This window comes from Schistocerca nitens, chromosome 9 (genome assembly GCF_023898315.1).
Source record: "Schistocerca nitens isolate TAMUIC-IGC-003100 chromosome 9, iqSchNite1.1, whole genome shotgun sequence".
In the NCBI taxonomy this organism is placed as follows: Eukaryota; Metazoa; Arthropoda; class Insecta; order Orthoptera; family Acrididae; genus Schistocerca; species Schistocerca nitens.
The window spans coordinates 61,703,705-61,729,663 of NC_064622.1; the positions used below are offsets into that span (position 1 = coordinate 61,703,705).

At 39.0% G+C, this 25,959-nt stretch overlaps 1 protein-coding gene across 1 annotated transcript in view; it reads right to left on the reverse strand.

Annotated features, from left to right (window-relative positions):
* Positions 1-674: 674 nt before the first annotated feature.
* Positions 675-25,959, reverse strand: part of LOC126203473 (phenoloxidase 2-like) — an 81,786-nt gene continuing 56,501 nt past the window's right edge. The window contains exons 9-12 of the mRNA XM_049937791.1: positions 20,988-21,185; positions 13,248-13,383; positions 1,506-1,732; positions 675-1,070 (exon numbers count right to left, since the gene is read on the reverse strand). Of these exons, the coding sequence (XP_049793748.1) occupies positions 822-1,070; positions 1,506-1,732; positions 13,248-13,383; positions 20,988-21,185 (810 nt within the window). The 3' untranslated portion in view covers positions 675-821. The remainder of the gene's footprint in view (positions 1,071-1,505; positions 1,733-13,247; positions 13,384-20,987; positions 21,186-25,959) is intronic.

Genomic DNA, 25,959 nt, shown 5'->3' on the forward strand with positions numbered 1-25,959 from the left:
ACCCCTGCATTACACAAAACGAATCTTCACCATCTTAACTGATTTTTTAGAGTTATATTAATGCAAACACGAGATCCAACTTTATCTCAGAATCACTTCAGCGTTTTTTTCTTTTTTAAACATAGTAGGCTAATCTGTAGGAAGGTTAAAAAAGGTTCCCACAAATTATGTAGTGGGTTCTTTCTTTAATTTCAGGAGCCCAAAAATATAAGATATATCTTTATAATGTTTTCTTGATATGTATTTTTAATAAATTATTTCTTTCATAACAGATACAAAAGGAAGTCAAACAAACAAAATTCACCAAAACCATACAAACAATGAGTAATGAAACACTGTAAATGCAATGTCAAGATTGTGTTGAGTTTCACATAACTTACAATGGAAATATGCAGTTATAATATATATCCAAGGATAAATCACTATGAATCTAGTAAAAGAGGCACAGAGTAGTTGACAACACTGTCCTTCTCACCATTCCCAAGGTGGTATTCCTCTGTCAGACCAAACCAAGCAATGCCCCATATCCACCCCTATTCAACTCCTGCTCCCAAATCCAGACCAGTGGGTCATGGGGTAATGTCAGTGTGTATGTATTTGGGAGGGGGGGGGGGGGGATTTTAGCACTACAAAAAGGTTTTCTCTGGAAGTTTTACTAGTTATCACCCCTCTCCTTGAGCCTACCTCATGGTGATCCATTGACATATATGTCTTAAGAGTATTATAATTTTCTGTGAAAACTAACTGTAGTATAATTCTGCAAAAACACCATGTCTCTCTGCAAGTTTAATACAGTAGTATGAGAGAAATGTTCATTTTCATCATCCAAAATTTGGGGGGATCCCAGGACGATTTCCAGGTTGAGGAGCGACAACAGTCTCAATGTGCCGTATCCTCACGTCAATTGTGGCCATGTTTGGTGTCAGGAATTCACGCAGAGTGTTTACACCATCACGTGGCAACCGGTCAAATGGATATCCCATGTTACGTCTATCTGGGTACAAACGATTGTGCAGACCACAGTAACTATGAGCCGCACGACAACCAACATCTGGATCAGGCTGCTCCACCTATTGACAGATTTTCCAGACAAAAATTAAATTATATTATTTAGTAATGATATAATATGTTCTCATGATTACCAAACATAATTTCATTTTCTCATTACGGACCATAAACAAACAGAATTTTTTTTTTGTTTGGCTGCTGCAAAACAGTAAGATTTTATAGAATAATAGTATGCTCAGATTTTGTGACTTAAATCTTACGTTTAACAACATATTTTCCAGGCGCTGATTGCATTTCTGTTCCTGTTTCTTACTCGTTTAGTTTCTGTTCTGTTTCTATATGATGTAAGACTGTTTTTATTTTAACAAGACTTATTTATTCCCTGTAATCTAATGTAAAGCAAAGAAGTTATTGTGTATAATTTGGAGTTTGCCTTGTAGTTTAAAGCAATTTTTCACATATATTGCAAACTGGAGTAAGAACTCAAGTGGACTTACCCTGTCCTGACTGCCATCTGATACCATAACAAAGAACTCAACAGGGAATCCTTCTGGCTGACCCTTGGGTATCAGCATGTGTTGTGGCCATCCACAACCACAATATGTGTATTGCTGCTCTAGTGGTGATGATCCTACTCCAGTAAGATTGCGGAATGTCCGCTCAAATGGTATTGTCACTGAAGACTCATCAGAACGGCGTTGTATGACATTACGGCCACTATTCACTGCAACAGAAAAAAAAACTGCTACTAGGAGACAAACATACATGAATACATACCATGAAATATTATTTTTGCAGAACTGTTTACTGTCAGTTCACACAAGAGGAAGTTCCACCGTGCAAATTGCGCAGTGATCCAAGAAAGTCTGCAAGAATTCATACACAAAATGGCTACTGTCTTTTTTGAGTTCACACACTTTCATGTTTCTGTTCAGCCAGTGTCATGCTTTATCTATCTGTATCTGATAGCATTTTTTTGGTTTGAGGTATCTTTCATTATGATTTGCATTTTTAAAAGATGGATGTTTATACCATCCTCTGGTCTGAGCCAAGATCATTGCTCTTCAAGACACCCAATACTCCAATAATATGCCCAGTAGTAATCACTGAAGCAGGCTCAGAATTTACAGTATAAGAGAAGTGGTAGCAGTTACCAGCTCCCAGCTCAGGAATCCCACATTTGCAGGACCTGTAACCAATCAGGACTGTTCAGTCCCCTAAATGACATGCAGACCATTGGGGTGCATGACTGTTGAGGCAAAACAGATGTCAGGCAATCCTTGCACTATCCACCCCAACCCACATGTATGCTGTGTAGGCCTCTGCCTGGATTAACTATTTCCCTTGTGTCTTATGGAATCAAAATCAAACCCACTAAATTTCACAAATGCTCCCAGTGGATTGGGTGCTTGGTTGAGCAGTCGGACCCAGCATACTAAGAGGGTCCATGTGACTCAATCATTCATAGTTAATGGAACACATCTAACAAGGGGAGGCCACCAATTGTGAAATTCAGATTCGATTCATACTGCACATAATAAAAGCTCATGGCCAGAGGTGTAATGTGGCAAAGCACCAAGATGCACTTCTCAGCCGTTGTCGAGAAAATCGACAATTAAAAGAAACCGTTGTGGTGAAATACTCTCTACGATTAATATTTTTCTACAGCATCCTGGCGCAGCGGTAAGTGCTCGGGTTCGTAATCCGAAGGTCGCCTGATCGAATCTCGTGCCACGCAATTTTTTTTTTATTATTACTTTTTTGTAATTCAAACATTAATGAATTGCTTATGCACGTTGGTGAAGGCGGATCGCTCTCCAATTGTACCGCCTCCATTTTTCCGTTTGTTTAACAGAGTGTACCAAAGCTCTAACGTCCGCACTGATTTTCGACGATGTTAGAAGTTGCGTTACGGACCGCATCTACCTTCTTTCGAAGTTAGCAGGCAACTATGCTGTTATGCGGTGGCTCGTTTCGGCCCATTCAACATCTGTCCTTCAAGTGTAACGAGCGAGTAACAGAGTTTATATTTCATACCTACCACAGCAAATTTGTGTTCGTGGGGTCTCTATTCTAATTTGAACGTTTGACTTACGCTATACGTATTTGTTTCGGAATATCATTTCTACGTCTTCCGTTAACTATACGTGGTTAACATTATGAAGCCTATTAATAACATTTGTGAAATACAACTTTGCTTGCGGAAAACATAATGATGTTTGAAGTCGCCAGTTTTTCCACGACAAACAACTTTCAACAACTTATTATATGCGTAATTGTTGCAACTGATTACCAGAAATTATATATATATAATCAGTGCGGACGTGAGAGCTTTGGTACACCCTGTTAAACAAACGGAAAAATGGAAGTGGTACAATTGGAGAGCGATCCGCCTTCACCAAGATGCATAAGCAATTCATTAATAGACAAAAAACTAATAATTAAAAAAGTTGCATGGCGCGAGATTCGATCCGGCAACCTTCGGATTACGAACCCTAATGCTTACCGCTGCGCCACAACGCTGTAGAAAATTATTAATCGTAGAGAGCATTTCACCGCAACGGTTACTTTTAACTGTCGATTTTCTTGACAACGGCTGAGAAGTGCATCTTGGTGCTTTGCCACATTACACCTCTGGCCATGAGCTTTTATTATGTGCAGTATGAATCGAATCTGAATTTCACAATTGGTGGCCTCCCCTTGTAAGAGGTGAAAATGTTCTTCAGATAAAGTGACATCAGAAAATTGTACTACCTTTCATACACAGAAACGAATTGAGAAAATTTGTGGACCACTTGAAGGATGTTAAATGGCTACATAATGGTAGAAAATCTTCACCTACACCTTAGGATGAGACTGTATAGCCCCAATTCCATATGCTGTTGGTTTAGCAGCTTGTTGTCAAATACATTTTCCAAGGACCATTCTTCCAGCTAGGCATGCAGGAGAATATGTAAAATGTCTAAGAGTATGGACAATTCACAGTAAAATTGAAGCTTTAAGTTGGGTGGGGGCATCCTTGGACACACAGTTGATAGGGTGACTTATTAGGCCAATACATTTTACACTCCTAGGTAATTTATAATGTAATTTTACCTTCAGCACTTTCAATATGCATAGCTATGAATTATAAAGTGCAGTGCAATACATTATTTACTGAGTGGTCAACAATTAACTGAAGCCTATTTTTCTTATTATTACCTTATTTTTAGTACCAGTTCTTCTATTTTTTTAGCTAAAAATGATCTATTGTCTATTTTACTGTCATATGTTACTTTGAAATGTAACTGAAGACAACAATTGAAAGAAATGGCAAATTTAGTCAACATGTCTTGTTTACCTTATCTTACAGACTATAAGACACACATTTTTCTTCGAAAAATTGCCTCAAAAATTCAGGTGCATCCTATGCTCAAAATTAATATGAAAATTTCCAGAGTCTGATTTAAAATTCCTGCCAGTCTTCGAAATGGCCACATATTTGATGCCTTGGGTAACCTATTTCTATCTGGCAACATTGAATTCAACTGGCAGCAGCAGTGCAGATGTGACGAACGTTAGTTGTGGGAGAATCATAAGCTTGCTAACATTGTCTCTCTCAGACCCTGCCAACACAAACCCAGAACACTGTCATGTCTATAATGTGTCACTGCACTTGACAGTGCCAGTCAACTTGAATTGAAAGTGATTTGTATTATCAGTAACAGTATCATAGTTTTATTAGCAGTGAGTTTCATAATGGAAGAAAATAATAGATATTCATATAATGTGGGCTATAAACTGAAAGTAACTGCATACCCAGAAGAACATGGAAACAGAACACCCAATCGGCATGTCAGCCCTGCACTAAAAGAAAAAACCATTTATGATTGGTTGGCTAGTAAAGAAGAACTGAAAAAATTGAATGCAAAATGGTCAAAACTAGAAAGTTGCTACTCACCACATAGTGGAAATGCTGAGTTGCAGATAGGCACAGCAAAATGACTGTCAGAAAATAAGCTTTTGGCCAACAAGGACTTTGTCAGAGCTAGAACACACACACACACACACACACACACACACACACACACACACACACACACAAGCAAATGCAACTCACACACACGACTGCAGTCTCTGGCTGCTGAAGCCACACTGCGAGCAGCAGCACATGTTGGGAGATGCAACTGGGTAGTGGGGGTAGGAAGGAGGCTGGTGTGGGAGGGGAAGGGATGCAGGGTAGGTGCGGGGGATGGTAAATGTGAAATGTGTGAATTGTGTTTTATTCATCTCATGACATACATATGCAATCCATTTGGTTTGTGTACAGGAGAAATGTCAAAAATTTATAAAACAGTTACAGTGATTTTTACATGAATAAATAATAGCAGTATAATAAATCATAACACTATAAGGATATTTCTTGGAATGTGTAACACATTGTATCCAGCTCAAATTTCCAGTTTGTCCTGCATGAATTCATCCACTGAATACTAACACTTCAGTGTGCATCAACTTGTTCCCTTTTAATTTATTACACATTTTCATTCCCATGTATGAGGTCCCTGGGCATACAGTCTGAGGCGGTGGGTGGGGGGCATAAAATTTTCTTTGTTTCTAGTATCATGTGAAAGGACAAAATGGTTTCCCTCCAATAATTCACGTCTGGTGTACAAAAATATAATAATCTCATATATGTATAAGGATGGCAGAGTTAATATTTTAAGTTTTCTAAATAATGGTCAACATGGTTCTTTGAGATTTGCAGTGCACATATTATGAATGATTTTTTTCTACCCGAAAAAGCAATATCATAACTAATAATGGATTCGAAATAGCTTGTATATGATACTTTTCGTGTGTCCATGTCAGTTGCAGTTGATAATATTTGCACTGCAAATGCAAAGCCACTCAGTTTGTTTGCCAGGTATTCAATATGTGCCTGCCAGCTCAAATTTTTATCTACATTTAAAGTGCTGCTTGTGGGAGCATACAGGGATGAGGTGGTGAGTAGCAACTATCCTTCTCATTATACTGTTATTTTCGATCCTGGATTTTTCATTGTAAAAACTGGAAAGTGTCATATTGAAATGGATTCAAGAATGATTCAAATACATGCCCGTAAGCTAGCACTACAGTGGAACTTAACAGACTGTAAGTGTTGTTTTGGTTGGTGTTACAGGTTTATGAATTAGTTAGTTAGTTGGTTGCGTGTTCAATTGATCAGTCGCATGGTACGGTAGCCATTATGATGTGGAATGTGTCAAGCGCACAAGGAATGCACATATGAAACAAGATATTTCTATTATTTACCCCATTCCCTTAAATTATAGATTTATTTATTCCTATTCAGGAATTCATCTATGGTATAGAGGTTGTCAAGGAGATAAGATTTCAATTTATTTTTGAAGCTATTACTGATGTCTGTCAGACATTTTATTTCATCTGGTAATTTGTCAAAAATTTTTATAGCAGCATATTTTACCCCTTTCTGAGCCACAGATAGGTTGAGTAAAGGATAGTGTAAGTCCTTCTTTTTTCTGGTATTATAATCATGAATGTCACTGTTGTTTTTAAACTGGTCCATGTTGTTGAGAACAAATTTCATTTGTGAGTAAATGTACTGTGAGGCTGCTGTAAGAATTCCCAATCTTTTAAATAGATGCCTACAAGATGTGCGACTATGCACCTCACATTATTCTAACCACTTTCTTTTAAGCAGTGAATACTTTCTGTCTAAATGTTGAGTTACCCCAAAACATTATTCGGTATGACATCAGAGAGTGAAAGTATGCAAAGTATGTTAGCTTACTAATTTCTATATCCTCAAAATTGGCAATTACTCTGAAGATTCTCATCTATCTGTACACCCAAAAACTTAGTATGCTCCCACCCTGGTTACTGATTCTGTGGTTGTGTTATATTTATTGAAGGAACTGTACCTTTTGCAGCAGAAAATTGGATGTACTGTGTTTTTTTCAAAGTTTAGGGCAAGCCCATTTGCAGAAAACCAATTAATGACTTTTCCCAGGATGTACTGTGTTTTTTTCAAAGTTTAGGGCAAGCCCATTTGCAGAAAACCAATTAATGACTTTTCCAAAGGCCTTATTTGTATCATTTTCAATTGGAGTTTCTTTTACTGGATTAATATAGATCCTTGTATCATCAGTAAACAGTATCACTTCAGCTTCCTGTTTCAGAGAGGGAGGGAGGTCATTCACATATATCAAGATCAGAAGGGGACCCATGACTGAACCCTGTGGAACACCTAATGTAATTTCACCCCAGTTAGATGAAGTGGAAAACTCATTTAAATCGTTTGACTCATATAAGGAAACTTTTTGCTTCCTGTTCTGTAGGTATGACTTAAACTACTCATATACTATTTCATTTATACCATAGAATTGTAATTTCTGTAACATAATGTCATGGTTCACACAATCAAATGCTTTGGACAAGTCACAGAAAATTCCTATTGGTGACATTTTACTACTTAAAGTCTCTATTATGTGGACAGTGAAATTGTATATTGCAGTCTCAGTGGAACAGCATTTTTGAAATCCAAACTCTGCTTTACCAAGTATCCCATTACTGTTGAGATGGCTAACCACTCTTGAGTACATTATTTTCTCAAAGATTCTTGAAAATGCTATAAGCAAGGATACTGGCCGATAATTATTGACATCTGTGGTGTCCTCCCTTTTGTAGAGAGGCCTGACAATGGCATATTTTAACCTGTCTGGGAAAATACCTTGAGTCAGAGATGCATTACATATGTGACTCAGAACATCAACTGTAACTGCTCCACATTGTTTTAATATCTTAAGAGACATCATCTACTCCAACAGAACATTTACTTTTCACAGATTTAATAATTTCATTTATTTCACAAGAGGTTATAAGGTGAAACTTAATCTTACTGAAGTTTTTCAAAACAGACTCTTCCATGCATTGCCTGACTTTTCTTTTAAACTGTTCTCACCAATTTTTTCTCCTGCACTTAATAAATGGTTGTTAAATACATTATCTACTTGTGTACTCTTCTCTAACCTACATATTTCTTGATTACCTTACAACATTTCTCAGTATGTTACAATAATTTTTATAGCGTAAAACTACTTCTGGATCTTTACTAGTTCTTGCTGTCTCATACAGTTTTCTTTTTCTTTCTGAAGGCACTTTAATACCTTTAGTAATCCAAGGTTTCTTGAAAAGTGTGTGGTGTTACATTTACTAATTCTCTTTGGGAACCAATGTTCAAAGAGGGATATAAATGTATTGAGAAATATGTTTCATTTGTCATTAGCATTTGGCTCATTATATACATCTCCCCAATTAACGTTTCTTAAGCTTTCTCTGAAGTGCTCTATCAATACCCGGTTGAGTGACCTCACACTTTTACTTAAAGGTTTCTGAACTGTACATCCTGTTAGGTTTTGTAAGTTAATCAGTTATGCATCATGGTCTGACAATCCATTTCCCACAGGGAAAGCATATGTTTGTTCTACATCCTCTTTCTGTACAAATACATTATCTGTTAACGTGCTACGTCTTGAGCTATATGTGTAGGGATATTGATCACTGATTCTAAGTTATATATTGTTAATAACACTTCTAGTTCACTTTTCCTATCAGGATTACTTAGAAAGTTTACATTGAAATCGCCACAGATTAATAACTTCTCCTTTTTGTCTGAAAGACAGCACAATAAGGAGTCAAACTTTTTTTATGAACAGCTCCCAGTCTCCTAATGGGGACATGTACACTGTTACTAATATCAGTACTACATTACCTAGCTGAAGTTCACATGCACAAACCTCAATGTGCTGATCAACACAAAATTTGCTTACTTCCAGAGTTTTGCATTTATACCCTTGTTTTATGAAAATGGCAACTCCTCCTTTATTGATCCAAGATCTACAAGTGTAAGATGCTAAATTATACCCACTTATACTGACACTATCCATGCCCACAGTTACTTGGTGTTCAGACAGACAGAGTATATCAATCTCATTCTCATCTTTGAGATCATATAAACACACTAATAGCTCATCTGCTTTATTTTTTATTTCCCTGATATTTTGATGAAGTAAGTTGATACTGCCCTTAGCTTTACCCCTATTTATTGTACATGAAGTTTCTTTTATTCTATTTATCTTGATTGTCATCTGTCTGGACTTTGGCTTTAACCTAAAAAACCTGTCTGCCTGGACCCATTAACCACAGGGATCACTCCTTGTGTGACTGTGGATCCCCTTACAGTTTCTGCTAATAAAGAAGCTAACTTATTTTTCCCCATCCTATTCAGGTGCAGGCCATGTGTAGTGTATCCCCACCTACCAATAGCATATACTGGAACAACACTTATGTGAGATTTTGCCAGTGTCTGGAGCATCCTGTTCTGCTCAGTGTTAACATGCCTTACAGCAGTGTTTACCCAGGGCTGATCATGGTGCTGAAAGACCTCCACAAACCCCACATTTATGTGCTCAGTTTCTGCTCCTATTTTATCCAAGTCACTCCTAATACTGTATCTTGGATTCATAGCCAGGCTGTTTCCTGCTCCCCCAACTATAATTACCTGATCTTCCTTCTCAAAGTCCCTGCATAGCTGACCTAAGTTTTCTGTTACCTGGCTAAGGCTAGCACTTGGTTTCACAAAACTTGTGATCTGGTACCCTGCACCTAATTTCTCCTGAAGCAGCTAGCCCACACCCCTCCCATGACTGCTACCTATAAGCAGAATTCTTCTTTTCCTATTCTGGTTTGTTCCTGACCTGTCTTTTTTTCTTTAAGCTAATATTCTGCTTCAACCTACTTTCAACTACATCTGGATGAGGCCCATTTTCCACTTCAAATAGCAAGCCAAACTGATTTACTAATTGAATTTCTGGAGTTTTTTCAAGTGTTTCCCTTTTTCGCCCTTTGCTTGCTGCCTTTTCCCAGTTCCCAGAATCTTTTTCCTCCCTTAACCTACATAATTCCAAGTTCACATTTTCTAATTCAGCCTTAAGGGCAGAAATTTTTGCCTCCTGTTCAGCGATTTTTCTGTCCTTTCTACATAATCTACATTGCCATGGAAGAGCCTCATTTTCTACCCTCATTTCCTCACCACTACATCTGCCCCAATGAAACCATAACTTACAGTCTACACAGAAAACACCGTCTTTCAAATTTCTACGGCAACCACGAAATTTGTCACACATGGTTTGATAGGCAAGCTTAACACAAAAGCAGAGAATAAGTTGGCAGAAGACCACAGCAGTTTCGTAGCCTACTAATCCGTAAATAAACACTAATGTAAACAAATTTTAAACTTACTTCCAAAAGTTTTAACTACCTAAACTCTGTATGACCAAAGTGAATTAATTTGACTTTGAAGCAATGACGCTAGTCAAAACAAAAATCTACACTTGCGTGAAATTTACACCTAAAAAACGTAAACATAACTAGCAACTACCGGCCTTTTATGAAATACTTCCTTTTCAATCTAAATTTGTTCAGAAGAGCGAAACCTTCAATAGATAGCCTAGAGAAGAAGTATATACACCTAGAGAAGATGGTTATACGCTAGTCTAAAATGTAATTATAACAGAGGGAAACATTCAACGTAGGAAAAAAATATCTAAAAACAAAGATGATGTGACTTACCAAATGAAAGTGCTGGCAGATCGACAGACACACAAACAAACACAAACATACACACAAAATTCAAGCTTTCGCAACAAACTGTTACCTCATAGAAAAGAGGGAAGGAGAGGGAAAGACGAAAGGATGTGGGTTTTAAGGGAGAGGGTAAGGAGTCATTCCAATCCCAGGAGCGGAAAGACTTACCTTAGGCGGAAAAAAGGACGGGTATACACTCGCACACACACACATATCCATCCACACATATACGGACACAAGCAGACATATTTAAAGACCTAAATATGTCTGCTTGTGTCTGTATATGTGTGGATGGATATGTGTGTGTGTGTGCGAGTGTATACCCGTCCTTTTTTCCGCCTAAGGTAAGTCTTTCCGCTCCTGGGATTGGAATGACTCCTTACCCTCTCCCTTAAAACCCACATCCTTTCGTCTTTCCCTCTCCTTCCCTCTTTCCTGATGAGGCAACAGTTTGTTGCGAAAGCTTGAATTTTGTGTGTATGTTTGTGTTTGTTTGTGTGTCTGTCGACCTGCCAGCACTTCCATTTGGTAAGTCACATCATCTTTGTTTTTAGATATAGTCTAAAATGTAATATTAACTAAATTAGCTCTTATTTCAATATTAATCACTTAACTTAGCAAGAGCTTCATACACGTGTGTCTGCCGAGCTCCAGAGATAATGAAGCATCATGGAATTAGCATGCAAACCAAAACCAAAATACTTCAGAAAATGCCACAAGAGTATGAAGAGAAAATATTATCTATCCAGTGCTTTATTATTCAACATCGAAAGAAAACCAGTTTGGAACTAAGCCCAATGGTAAATATGAACAGATCTCCCCTGATATTTGCTGTGCCAAGTAACAGAACTGTTGCCATGAAAGACACTAAAACTGTAATTATAAAAACAAGTGGGTATGAAAAAATACACTACACTATTGTCTTTACATGTTGTGCTGATGGTACTAAACTTAATACAGTCATAATTTTCAAGCACAAAACAACCCCAAAACCTTCTGAAATACTGCCAGGTGTTGTTGCTCAAGTACATGATAAGGGTTGGATGGACAAGGCTGGTATGAAATTATGGATTAACAGTGTCAGAGGTAATGAAAGGTGCTTTATTGAAGAAAAGATCTCTTCTTGTGCTAGATCAGCTTAGTAGTCATTTCAAAAATTCTGTGAAAGAGAAATTGAGACAGGGAAATACAGAGCTTACTGTTATTCTGCCAGGACTTACTTCACATTTGCTACCTCTCAGTAAATAAACCATTTAAAGAGTGCAGACGGCGGGAATGGAACAAATAGACAGCAGATGAAACCCAACAGGAATTCATGCTGAAGAGAGCTTTGAAATGACCTACAATCAAATAAATGTATCAGTGGATAAAACAGTCATGATCAAGAGTGAGAGAAGACATTATTGTTAGATCATTCATGCAATGCGCCATAAGTAACGTTTTCCATGGCAGTGAAGACCATTTTATACAAGAACAGGACAATGATAAAGACAAAGAGGAAGAAGAAGCAAAAGAAAGTTCAGATGATGATTTCCAGAGATTTTAAAGATCAGTTCGGTTTTATAAACTATGAATTTCTTTTTAGTCTGACTTTGCAGTCTAATAATAAAAATGGTAAAAATGTTATTAAAAAAATGGTTAAAAATTAAGGTGTGTCTTGTAGACCATTGTGTATTAACATCTATAAAATATGGTGTACCTTTGCATATAACTTGATCTAAAAAAAGAGCAGTGACACAAAAAATATATATCAATATGAGTTGTTTGAGTACCTATGGGTTAATTTTGATTTACCTTTCTATGTTTAATGTACATAAATTACACATATTGCAATAGCTTACTGCGTGTATATTAAGTACAGGTCCTGTTTTCCTGTTATATTAATCTGACTTTCACATCTTTTACGTTCTATACCTATAATTTATTTTCTTTGAATTCTCACATCTTTTTTTCATCAATCATGCACACTACCCCAATTTACAGGTACTGATTTTTATTTTTTATTTATTTATGGCACTTATTATTATTATTTGTCTCATCTGTCTGTGGGTTTGTCACGTACAATACTTTTATGTAATGCGGGTTGTACTGCCTTCAGTCTCTGTTTACACTAGCCTCATCTTTTGGTGTATTATGACTGAGGGTAAAGTGTTAACACTATTTAGACTAGAGCCAGTAATATACAATGTTGTTTGGAAACTGAACTTTTGATCTGCTGAACAAAGTTATGTAGCAGGAATACTGCTGAACATGATTAATGAACTGAACATGATTAATGAACTCTATTTAATCAAAGTTCTCATGGAGTATCTAGAGAAACAATAATGGCAGACTATACTTCATTCCACTGTTAATTACTGACTGTTGACAGTTTAATGAGTGAGACATGAATTACTTCAGATCAGTCAATAATGTTGTCTTATTATTACTCACTGCTGTCTCTGCCCCAGTATTAATTTCAAAGAAATTTAGATAAGGGGAAGATTTTGTGTAGAAAAGTATAACCACAAAAAATAAATAATAGTATCAATAATGTTCAACAAATATGAAGCATATTCCATGAAAATTTCCATAAAAGTAGTAGAGAGACTTACACTGGACAAAGAATTTATCAATTTCAATGAAGAGAGTTCTTTGATCACGTAGCAACATTGGAAGTCCCCTCTCATCAAACTTTGGTGCCATGAAAATTCTCACTGTGCCTATTCTTGGACCACCAGTGTTATCAACCTAGAAACATTAATAAAATAAGCTGAAGAAGTGTCATATGCAAATAATGACTTGTATTATAATTAGACATAATTTCTTGTGGATACTTACCTTAGGAGGTAAGATGTGTAGTGCTACTGATACCTTTAGAAGTAAAAGTTACACATTTCCATGAATTTAGATCTAATAGTTCTTTCCACAGGAAAGAGAGAGGGTTAGGTTGTGGAAGGTTAAAAAAGAGATGAACAAGAAGGGAGAGGATTACAAAAGATCATGTGATATGCTGGTGGAGGCTAAAGTTTAGAGGTGGTATGGCCACAGGGGTTGCAGGAATAAACAATAAGTTACAGTGTCTCCACCCATGAAATTTCTAGAATGCACTGATCTGGCAGGCAATGGAATATTAGTTTAGAAGGAGCTGGGTAGTGCAGAGGTTTCTTATTCCAGAGGATTACAAAAGGTAGTAAAAGTCTTGGAGGAGAATGAGATTCTGTTGTTCCAGTCCCAAGTGATATTGACTGAGGAAGGTACCACCCTCAGTGGCCAGTCAGCACAAAGTGCAAGGAGTATTGGATGTGTGTAGAGATAGAACACAAGAGAACTGTTACTGGTCTTAGATGAAATGGTAGTTTCAATTTGTGAAGGCCTTAGCAAAACCTTCAGCATACTGGGAGAAGGGTTTCTTGACTCTCTTGATGTAGTGCTCATGGGTGGGCAGGCACAGTGAGAGGGAGTTCTTGAAGCAAAACGATTGGTAACTGTTGAAGAAGGGAAGTGACTGGTAATTATTAAGTTTGATGTGAACAAAGATGCTTGTGGAGCTACGAGTGAGTCGAGGTCATCATTCGGGAAGGTGGCTTGTTGACCTGAGGAGAAGGAAAACGAATGAGAGAGAAGATTTTGAGGTTCTGGAGGAATGATAATAGGGATTTTCTGCCATGGGCTCAGATCATCAGGGAGTCTGAAGCACATGAATGTGTTAAAACTGTGGGTGGTTGCCAAAGATCCTAAAGATGGCCCAGGAACAGAATTTCATAGAATGGTTCCCTCTAAGTGTGATGTGGTGGCAGTGATGTAGATCTCCTTGTGATATCTTCAAAGTAGGAATGGTAAAGGATGTAGTTGGTTATGGTTACCAGGAAGGAGTTGTGGGTTGAGTGTTGGGAGAGATGACAAGACCTTGGGCACTGGTGATCAGTGTGCTAACATGGGTGATTGTGTTTTGGATCTTAGGAAGCATATAATAAGAGCACGTCTGGGGATTGGAGCAGTGAGAAAGCAGATAAATTCCAGAGAGAAATTTTCTTCTTCTATCTCCTTTCACTCCAGCCCCCATCCTGCCCCCCTTTTTCCCTAACATTACTACTTGACACAGTCGAGCTGCAACACTGGCAGACAACAATGTTGTGTGTGTGTGTGTGTGTGTGTGTGTGTGTTTGAGAAATGAGTGGAGGTCATGTAATTCTGAAATAAGATCACTGCAACATGGCCTGTAAGTGGATTTACCTCAGCAGAGTGCCCCACCACTTACAGCCCTTACTGACAATGGTGGAGCCTTGGCTGCAGAAAAAGTGATCAGGCCATGTTCTGTTTAGAAGTAATGTACAACAATTCTTTCTACAATTGTGAGGGTGGCCTTATTGGTAATAGATCTTGGGAAGAAACTGGGTTTAGAAATTGGAAAGTTATCTGCAGATAACTTGGTATGGGGCAGGGATACAGTTGAATGTAGACATTAATTACATCAGATGAAGTTCATCACTGACTGAGTTGATTCTATGCCATATGGCAGCAGTCAAAGAAGTCTTTTCATTGCATGGATGCAGCAAAGGACAGAGGGTCCTCAAAAAGTCCAGCATGGTTTATTGGACCTGATTGACTTGTGCTTACTGTAGTGCATTGGAGGGGAGGAGAGGGGGGGGGGGGGGTGCACATGTCATAGGTCAGAAAGACAACCTTCAGCTCAAACCAGTGAATATTTTATGAAAAAATATAATAAAAGTAACCTTAATTGGTCAGCATATGGCAGAAGCAAGCCATATGAAGTTTTTAAGTCTCAAATGGACAAAATTTTAAATTGGAAGCCACATATAGACTATCACAGTTACTTAACTTCAGTTATTTGATACAGGATAATTGTCTGGAAACATTCATCTAACACCACAAGGCTGCTAAAGATGACCACAAGCCTGTCTTGTCTAGCAAAGAGATTTATTATGACCAGCATTTAAAAATATCAAAAATTCCTCCTGTGTACATTTAGAAGTTTATATTTTCTTGCTTAACAACTATTGCACACTGGAAAATGTTATTTCAAGCATAATTATAGCATGTGACTTTGAGGAGATGTCAAACTTCTCACAGACTATTTATTACAGGTTGCTGCTTCCATTTGACACAGGCCTGCCAGAGCAGCCAGGGACAGTGTCATGTGCGTGTGAGAGGTGCTTGCTCGTGTGAATGTGTGCGTGTTTCCATTATGAAGAAGGCTTTGGTCAAAAACTCCTTGTATAACAGTCTTTCTGTTGAACCACTCTGCAGCTCAATGTGTCATCTTTACAGTGAGTAGCAATCTATTCTTTTCATAATTGTTGATACTCCAACCTGGACTTTCTAATGTTCAATTTAGACTATTTAAAACTTCATTTGCAGATAGGACAGTATATGGGATTAGATATTTATAACAAACTGAAAGGCTGAAATACATTTAACTTGGAGCTTGATTCACTTGAAAAGAATACTCTATAACTTAATTAGTGAAAAAAGTGTTACTCTTTCTTCCCAACATACTGGAAAGGCCATTTTACAATCTGAGTAATACAATTGTATCATATAAGTGAATTACATTGCAATAATGTGTGTAAAACTAATATGAAGCAATTTCTTTTTTAATGAGCTCTCTTTTATGCATTTGGCCTGTGCCCTGCATAACAAACTGTTTTAATTATAAATGATTTTGAATTAATGTGCACAAAATAATGTAAGAACTGTCATCCTTTTTCTTAAAAAATAAAAATAAAAAATAAACTTAACTATGTTCCACTTTAAACTTGGCTTTTCTTAAGTATAATAAAATCAAACACTTTGAAAACTGAACATTGGGAGGCAAATAAATCCCATTTCACACATCATTTTCATGGGTGAACAAGAACTTAATGAAATACCAGAGAGCAACAGAATCAGCAACATCCTATTCTTACTTTTTATTTAAGGTTCAACATCACACTGAAAGCATATTTATTGTTGTTTAACACAGCTCTCCATGCTAGACTACCATGTGAGTCTATTCTCCTCAGTTAGTTAAACACCTCTTCATCAGTTTCTGCACTTCAGGAAATCTGTCACGCTCAACTTGAAACTGATAGCTGGCTGAATCCTTAAGTACAAAGCTCTGAAATATTCAACAAGGGATGTAAAATCCACTGAAAAGACAGGTTAGGCATCATAGAAGGAGGGAATGTTCATTGCAGTTGACAAAACTATTACATCTATTGAGGTCAAAATTGAGTCTGACCACAAAGTTGCAAGTGACCAGTCTAGGTGAACTCCAGTTAATCATCCGATGTTTTTTTAAGGACTGCCGATTCCACTGTAACAGCTGTAGAATAATTCAAAGAAACTCTACAGTTAGCAGTGTGAAAATACCCTGATCGTGCAATGTTAGTTGGGGATGACTTTAACCTACCTAGTAAAGACTGGGATGTCTGTGGATTTGTTGCACATGGTACAGACACACAGACCTGTGAAACAGTTCTGAACACATTCCGTCTTGAGCAGGTAGTTTAAAAAGCCACATGCAATGGAAATATTTTAAATCTTGTAACTATAAACAGGGCTGATCTTATTGACAGTTCAGTATCCAGACAGGGATTATTAATGATGATTCATCATAACAACACTGGTTACTAAAGTTAATAAGTCCATCAAGAAGGCTAGCAGATTTTCTAGGTTAGAAAGAGCAAATAAGTTGTTACAAACCCACTTAGACAATGAACAGACACTGTCGAGTGGTCAAAAAAAATAAAATAAAATCTGGCTACCTTTTGGAGTTATCCTTTAACGAACTATATTAAAACACACACACACACACACACAGACAGACAGACAGACACATGTCTATGCCCCTGCATGGTGCTGGCTGGTCTACTCTAGTCTAGCTAGTGCCATGCAGGGACATGGACCTGTGTATGCATGTGTGTCAGTGTTTGTGTAGTTTACTCTAGCTCGTCAAATGATAACTCTGAAAGCTGACAAGTTTTCTTTCTTTTGTGTGCGCCTACCGACAACTCAACAGTTCTACTTTTTGGTGAGTGGTCTCCTTTAATCCTAAAGTATTTATATTTTGCAAGAATATTTGCATTCTACAATAACTTTCCTACAACATTTATAAAAACTTGATGCATGAAGCATACAACTTCCACCATCAAATTAGCAAAAAGCATGGCTGAGAATACAAGAAAATTCTGATCGTATACAAAATTACTAAGCAAATTGAAGGCTTATATTCAGACACTCATCAACCAGTATAGTGTTGCAGCAGAAGACAGCAAAAGGAAATCTGAATTTTTAAATTTCAGTTTAAAAAATCATTCACATAGAAGGATCGTACATACATACTATCACTTGACCATCGCACGGACTCCTGTACAGAGAACATAGAAATAAGGTTCCCTGATGTTGAGAAGCAAATGGAAGAGTTGAAAACAAATAGGTCACCAGGACCAGGTGGAATATCAATGTCGTGTTGAGTCAAACGGGAACCCTGGAGGGAAGATGATGTTCTTTTTGCGAAACATTATTGAGGAAGTTTAGAGAACCAGCATTTGAGACTGACTGCAGAATGGTTCTACTGCCACCAGCGAATATCTCACATAAGGACTTTGAAGAAAAGAGAAGATATATTAGAGTATGTATGGAGGCATACAGACAGCCATTTTTCCCCTCTCTTCATTTGAAAGTGGAACAGGAAAGGGCATGACTACAATTGGTACATGGTCCCCCACTCCCACCAAACACCATATGATGTCTTACAGAGTATGTATGTAGATATAGAAGTAGACCTACCAATATGACCTTCACCATTCTTCTGTAGCACCACATTTTAAAATCTTCTTTTCTCTTCTTGACTGTACTACTTATTGCCCACATTTTGTTACCATAAGAAGCTACACTCCACACGAACTTTCACGAAGGACTTCCTGACACTTAAACTTATATCTGATAATAACATAATCATCCATTTCAGAAGAGCTTTTCTTGCTATTATCAGTCTGCATCTGATATCATCTTTATTTTGCCACTGTCAGTTATTTTGCCAAATTTGTATACTACATCTGGTGCCTCAGTTACAATCTAATTCCCCCAGCATTACCTAATTTAATGTAACCACACTCTAACACTCTTGTTTTAGTTTTATTGAAGTTAATCTTAGAACCACTTCCATGTCACTATCAATTCTATTCAACTTATCCTCCAAGTCCTTTGCTTTCACTGGCAGAATTACAAAGTGATTAGCAAACCTCAGTTTATTTCGTCTCCTCTTATTTTCCTTTATTGTTTGCTGTGCGTACAAATTGGATATCATTTCGGATAGGCCCTAACCCTATCTCGCTCAGTCCTACCTCCATTTCCTATCCTTTAACTCATATAAAGCAGTCTGATTTGTGTACAACTTTTGGATAATCTTTAGCTATCTCACAGATTAGTGACAAGGGGGTTTATGCCTCATTTTATAGAACAAAATAATGCAGGACTCCACATAAGGCACCACAGTTATTTGTGAGGAATGATTCAAGAGCACTATAGAATTTCACAATGTTGAAAGCCAAACAAATGCTTGACCTATGTTTCTAATAAAATCTAAAATTGTATTTCCTGTTACTGACACCAAACATTTGAAAATGGTTTTAGCCTAGGAGCTGTTGCAGTGATCTCATATCCCCCTGAATGCACTTTAAGAAATGTGTGGTAAATATGCTAATGAATACTGCCTCATGGCATTGCCTAGTTTGCATTAACATCTACATCAATGTCTATACTCTACAAACTTCCATGAGGTGCATGGCAGAGAGCAAGACCCATTGTACCAGTCATTTTGGTTTCTTCCCATTCCATTCATGTATGGAGCGTGGGAAGAATGATTGTTTAAATGCCTCGGTATGTGCAGTAATTATTCTACTCTTATCCTCACGAGCCCTATGTGAGCGATACATAGGGGACTGTAGTATATTCCAAGAGTCACCATTTAAAGGTGGTTCTTGAAACTTTGTTAACACGCTTTCTTGGGATAGTTTAAGTCTATTTTCAAGATTTTTCCAGTTCAGTTCCTTCAGTATCTCTGTGCCACTCTGCCATGGATCAAACAAATCTGTGACCATTCATGCTACCTTTCTCTGTATACATTCAACATCTCCTGTTAGTCGTATTTGATATGGCTCCCACACACATGAGCAATATTCTAGAACTAGTCACACAAGTGATCTGTAAGAAATCTCCTTTGCAGACTGATTGAACTTCCCCAATATTCTACCAATAAACCAAAGTCTACCATTTGCTTTACCCATGCCTAAGCCTATGTGATCCTCCCATTTGATAGCCCTACAAATGTTACACCTCGGTATTTGTATGAGTTGGCTGATTCTAATAGTGATTCACTAATACTATAGTCATAGGATATTGCATTTTTCCATTTTGTAAAATGCACAATTTTACATTTCTGAACATTTAAAGCAAGTTGCAAATCTTTGCACCACTTTGAAATCTTATCAAGATGTAACTGAATATTTATGAAGCTTCTTTCAGACAGTACTTCATCATAGATAACTGCATCATCTGCAAAAAGTCTGAGGTTACTACTATTATTGTCTGCAAGGTCATTGATAAACAAAGTGAACAGCAAGGGTACCAACGCACTTCATGAGGCACACATGAAGTTACTTCTACATCTGACAATGGCTCTCCAGCCATAATAATATGCTGTGTCCTCTCTATCAAAAAGTCTTCAGTCCAGCCACAAATTTCACTTCATACTTTTGACTATAAGCACAGGTGTGTTACTGAGTCAAATGCCTATCAGAATTCAAGAAATACTGCATCGACTTGGGTGCCTTGATCCAAAGCTTTCAGTATATCATAAAAAAAAAAAAAAAAAAAAAAAAGTGAGTTGGGTTTCACATGATCAATGTTTTCGGAATCCTGGGCTTTCCTTTGTAAAGGAACATTTGAAAATCGAGTTAAGCATTTCAGCTTTTCCTTTGCTACCCTCAGTTTCAGTTCTTGTCTCATTCGCTAGGGACTGGACACTAACTTTGGTGCCACTAACAGCTTTCATATATGATCAGAATTTCATATGACAATATTCTGCTATGGTAGTCACTGAAGGCATCACACATTGTTCTCTTGAGAGCCAGGTGTGTTTCATTCAGATCTCTCTTTTTAAACTATTCTGAAATACAGCATATTTTGCTATGAATAAGAAATAGGAGTAAATAACTTTTTCATAAATGATCAACCTATGGGTATGTACTGATTTGCAGAATTAATGAATGAAGAAATGTCAGAATCAATATAAAATTTAATATATACAGCTTACCACCAACAAAGCATATGAGTAATAAAATACTCACCGTAATTCTAGTTACAAATGGTGCATGTTGCAAATGCGTAAATCGAACAAACACTGGACCTCTTGGTGCAAAATCCAATCCTCTTGACAAATCGATATCATTTTGTTGCCAATATGTGACAAATTCATTACTTGGTATATTCGGTAGATTCTGTGTTGCAACCTCCACTCCAGTAACCCGAATTCCATTAAAACTGAGCTGTATATCATAAAAATTTTTAACTGTTACAATAGCTAAACTGTGCTTAAATATGTTTACTTTAATTTAGTTATATATGTGTTGTTGATTAGACTGTAAATGCTGCATTATGCTATGAGTCAAGTTTACATAATAAAAGCACACTAATCCAAGCAAAGAGACATAGGAGGTTAATGTGATTGCACAATTATGAATAATGACACCAAGAGACTGCAAAAAATAATATGTATTATAAAATTAACTGTATGAAAGATTACAGTGTAACATGTCAGACAGATACAATGCCATTCCAAACAGATCATGAGTGTACTATGCTCATACACTATTCTGTCACATTATCAGAGAAGGAATGTTGCAACTCACCATAAAGCGGAGGTGCTGATTTGAAACAGGCACAACAAAAAGATTCACACAATTATAGCTTTCGGCCATTAATGCCTTTGTCAACGACACACACACACACACACACACACACACACACACAAATGCAACTTGCTCACACGTCTGCAGTCTCAGGCAACTGAAACCACACTGCAAGCAGCAGCACCAGTGCATGATGGGAGTGGCAACTGGGTGGGTGTATGTAGGAGGCTGGGGTGGGGAGGGGGAGGGATAGTATGGTGGATGTGGTGGACTGAGAAGTGATGCAGTTTAGACGAGGGGGAGGGGGGGGGGAGTAGCATAAAGGAGAGGGATAAAAAGAAATAAAAAGACTGGGTGTGGTGGTGAAATGACAGCTGTGTAGTGCTGGAATGGGAACAGAGAGGGTCTGGATGGGGAGGACAATGACTAATGAAGGTTGAGGCCAGGAGAGTTATGGGAACATATGACATATTGCAGGAAAAGCTCCCACCTTTGCAATTCAGAAACGCTGGTGTTGGTGGGAAGGATCATATGGCACAGTCTGTGAAGCAGTCATTGAAATGAAGGATATCATGTTTGGCAGCGTGTTCAGCAACAGGGTGGTCCAATAGTTTCTTGGTCACAGTTTGTTGGTGGCCATTCATGCAGACAGACAGCTTGTTGGTTGTCATGCCTACACAGAATCCAGCACAGCGGTTGCAGCTTAGCTTGTAAATCACACAACGGTCTTCACAGGTAGCCCTGCCTTGGATGGGATAAGAGATGTTAGTGATTGGACTGGAGTAGGTGGTGGTAGGAGGATGTATGCGAGAGGTCTGGCATCTAGGTCTATTACAAGGATATGAACCATGAGGTAAGGCATTAAGAGCAGGGGTTGTGTAAGGATGGACAAGTACATTGTGTAGGTTCAGTGGAAGGTGGACTACCACTGTAGGACCACTGCAGATGGGGGAAGGATAGTGGGTAGGACATTTCTCATTTCAGGGCACGATGAGAGGTAATCGAAACCCTGGCAGAGAATGTAATTCAGTTGCTCCAGTACTGGGTGGTACTGAGTTACCAAACTGTGGGACTTTGGGAGGTCGCAGGAGACTGGAAAGATAAGGCATAGCCAATTTGTTTTTGTACAAGGTTGAGAGGATAATTACAGTGAGTGAAGGCTTCAGTGAGACCCTCGGTATATTCTGAGAGGGACTGCTCATCATTGCAGATGTGACGACCACAGGTGGCTAGGCTGTACGGAAGGGATTTCTTGGTAAGGAATGGGTGACAGGTGTCAAAGTGGAGATATAGCTGGTGGTGAGTAGGCTTGATATTGATGGAAGTACTGATGTAGCCATCTCTGAGGTGGATGTCAACATCTAGGAAGATGGCTTGTTGGGTTGAGTAAGACCAGGTGAAGCAAATGGGGGAGAAGTTTTTGAGGTTCTGGAGTAATGTGGATAGGGTGTCCTGACCTTTGCTCCAGACAGCAAAGATGTCATCAATGAATCTGAACCAGCTGAGGGGTTTAGGATTGTCGGTTTTTAGGAAGGATTCCTCCAGATGGCCCAGGAATAGGTTGTCCTAGGATGGTGCGATGCAGGTGCCCGTAGCCGTACCCCGGATTTGTTCTGGGATGGGCTTAAGGATTTGAGTAGTGACTGGAGATCCTGCTGGGTTACTGGAATGGGGTCACTGTAGCAAGGTTTGTAGGTGGAAGTATCTGACAGCTGACCGAGTCCTTCCACCAGGTAATCCTTGCGGTTCAAGACAACAGCGGTAGGTAGGATTATAAGGTCAGGAACAGTTTTTAGATGATGGACTGCAGTTCTTTCTGTGGATGTAAGTTTAGTTTGCATGTTGAGGGATTTGGGGAATGATGGTGAGGTGAGGTTCAAGGTTAAAAAATTCTGGAAGCTTAACAGGTGGTGGTTTGGGGGCAGTGGTGGTGGATCACGGTTGGATGGAGGAGTGAACTAAGTTAGACAAGGTTCAATATTGATCTTAGGTTGAGTCTGACTGGTTGGGTTGGTGGCAAAAAAGTGTTCCCATCCCAGAAGCTCTCCCCGGAGTCCATCTCCCAACTCACCCCTACCACTCCCCACACTACTACCTTTTACATGCTTCCTAAAGTCTATAAACCAAACCACACAGGATGCCCCATTGTGGCCGGTTACTGTGCCCCCACGGAGAGAATCTTTGCTCTCGTGGACCAACACCTTCAACCTATTACCCAGAACATACCCTCCTATATAAAAGATACCAACCATTTTCTCCACTGAATCTCCACACTTCCTGTCCCTTTACCACATGGTGCCCTGCTCGTCACTACTGATGCCACCTCCCTGTACACTAACATTCCTAATGCCCATGACCTTTCCAAATGCCCTATGGATTCCAAACCAACAACCTCTTTCCTAGTCGCCATGACCAACTATATCCTCACCCACTTACTTCTCCTTTGAAGGCATTACCTACAAACAAATCTGGGGTACGGCTATGGGCACCTGCATCGCACCATCCTACGACAACCTATTCCTGGGCCATCTAGAGGGATCTTCCCTAAAAAACCAGAACCCTAAACCCCTCACCTGGTTCAGATTCATTGATGACGTCTTTGTTATCTGGAGCAAAGGTCAGGACACCCTATCCACATTACTCCAGAACCTCAAAAATGTCTCCCCCATTTGCTTCACCTGGTCTTACTCAATCCAACAAGCCACCTTCCTAGATGTTGACATCCACCTCAGGGATGGCTACATGAGTGCCTCCATCTATATTAAACCTACTAACCACCAGCAATACCACCACTTCAACAGCTGCCACCCATTCCATACCAAGAAGTTCCTTCCATACAGTCTAGCCAACTATGGTTATCGCATCTGCAGTGATGAGCAGTCCCTCCCGGAATATACCGAGGGTCTCACTGAAGCCTTCACTCACCGTAATTATCCTCCCAACCTTGTACAAAAACAAATTGGCCATGCCTTATCTTTCCAGTCACCCATCACCTCCAAAAGTCCCACAGTCCGGCCACAGAGGAGCATTCCCATCATAACTCAGTACAACCCAGGACTGGAGCAACTGAATTACATTCTCTGCCAGGGTTTCAATTACCTCTCGTCGTGCCCTGAAATGAGAAATATCCTGCTCACTATCTTTCCCACTTCTCCTACAGTGGCATTCTGCCATCCACCGAAACTACAAAATATACTCGTCCATCCTTACACAAACCCCGCACCCAATACCTTACCTCATGGCTCATACCCCTGTAACAGACCTTGATGCAAGACCTGTCCCGTACATCCTCCTACCATCTCCTACTCCAGTCCAGTCACTAACATCACCTATCCCATCAAAGGCAGGGCTAACTGTGAAACCAGTCATGTGATTTACAAGCTAAGCTGCAACCTCTGTGCTGCATTCTATGTAGACATGACAACCAACAAGCTGTCTGTCTGCATGAATGGCCACCAACAAACTGTAGCCAAGAAACAAGTGGACCACTCTGTTTCTGAACACGCTGCCAAACATGATATCCTTCATTTCAATGACTGCTTCACAGCCTGTGCCAAATGGATCCTTCCCACCAACACCAGCCTTTCTGAATTGTGCAGGTGGGAACTTTCCCTGCAATACATCCTACGTTCCCGTAACTCTCCTGGTCTTAAACTTAGTCACTGTCCCACACATCCAGCCCCCTCCCTATTCCCATTCCAATGTTACACAGCTGTCATTTCACCACCACACCCAGACTTTTTATTTCATTTTATCTCTCTCCTTTCCGCTACTCCACCTCTCCACCTCTCCCTGGCCTTCTGCTTAAACTGCAGCACTTCACTGTCCGCCACCCCCACCGTACTATCCCTCCCCCTCCCCACTCCAGCCTCTTCCTTTCTCCCACCCAGTCGCCACTCATTTCATGCAGTGGTGCTGCTGCTTACAATATAGTTTCAGTTGTCTGAGACTGCAGTTGTGTGAGAGAGTTGCATTTGCGTGAGTGAGTGTGTGTGTGTGTGTGTGTATGTATATGTGTGTCTATTTTTGACAAATGCTGTAATGACCGAAAGCTATAACTGTGTGAATCTTTTTGTGGTGCCTATCGCGACTCAACATCTCTGCTCTATGGTGAGTGGCAACTTTCCTTCTCTAATATTGTTACATTCCATCCTGGACATTCCATTGTTTGATTCTGTCACATTAACGTGACCACCTGCGAAAAGCCTGAATAACCATCTTTTGCAGCATGTACCAATGCAAGGCATGCTTGAAGAGAGTCAATGAGGTTCTGGAAAGTATAGACAGGGATGTGGAGTCATGTTGACTTCAGTGCCCTGGCCACCTGCTCTAGATTTGTTGGTTGCAGATCCATGGCACAAACAGCCTGATCAAGGTGGTCCCATAGACTTGGGACTACTTTTAAGTCCAG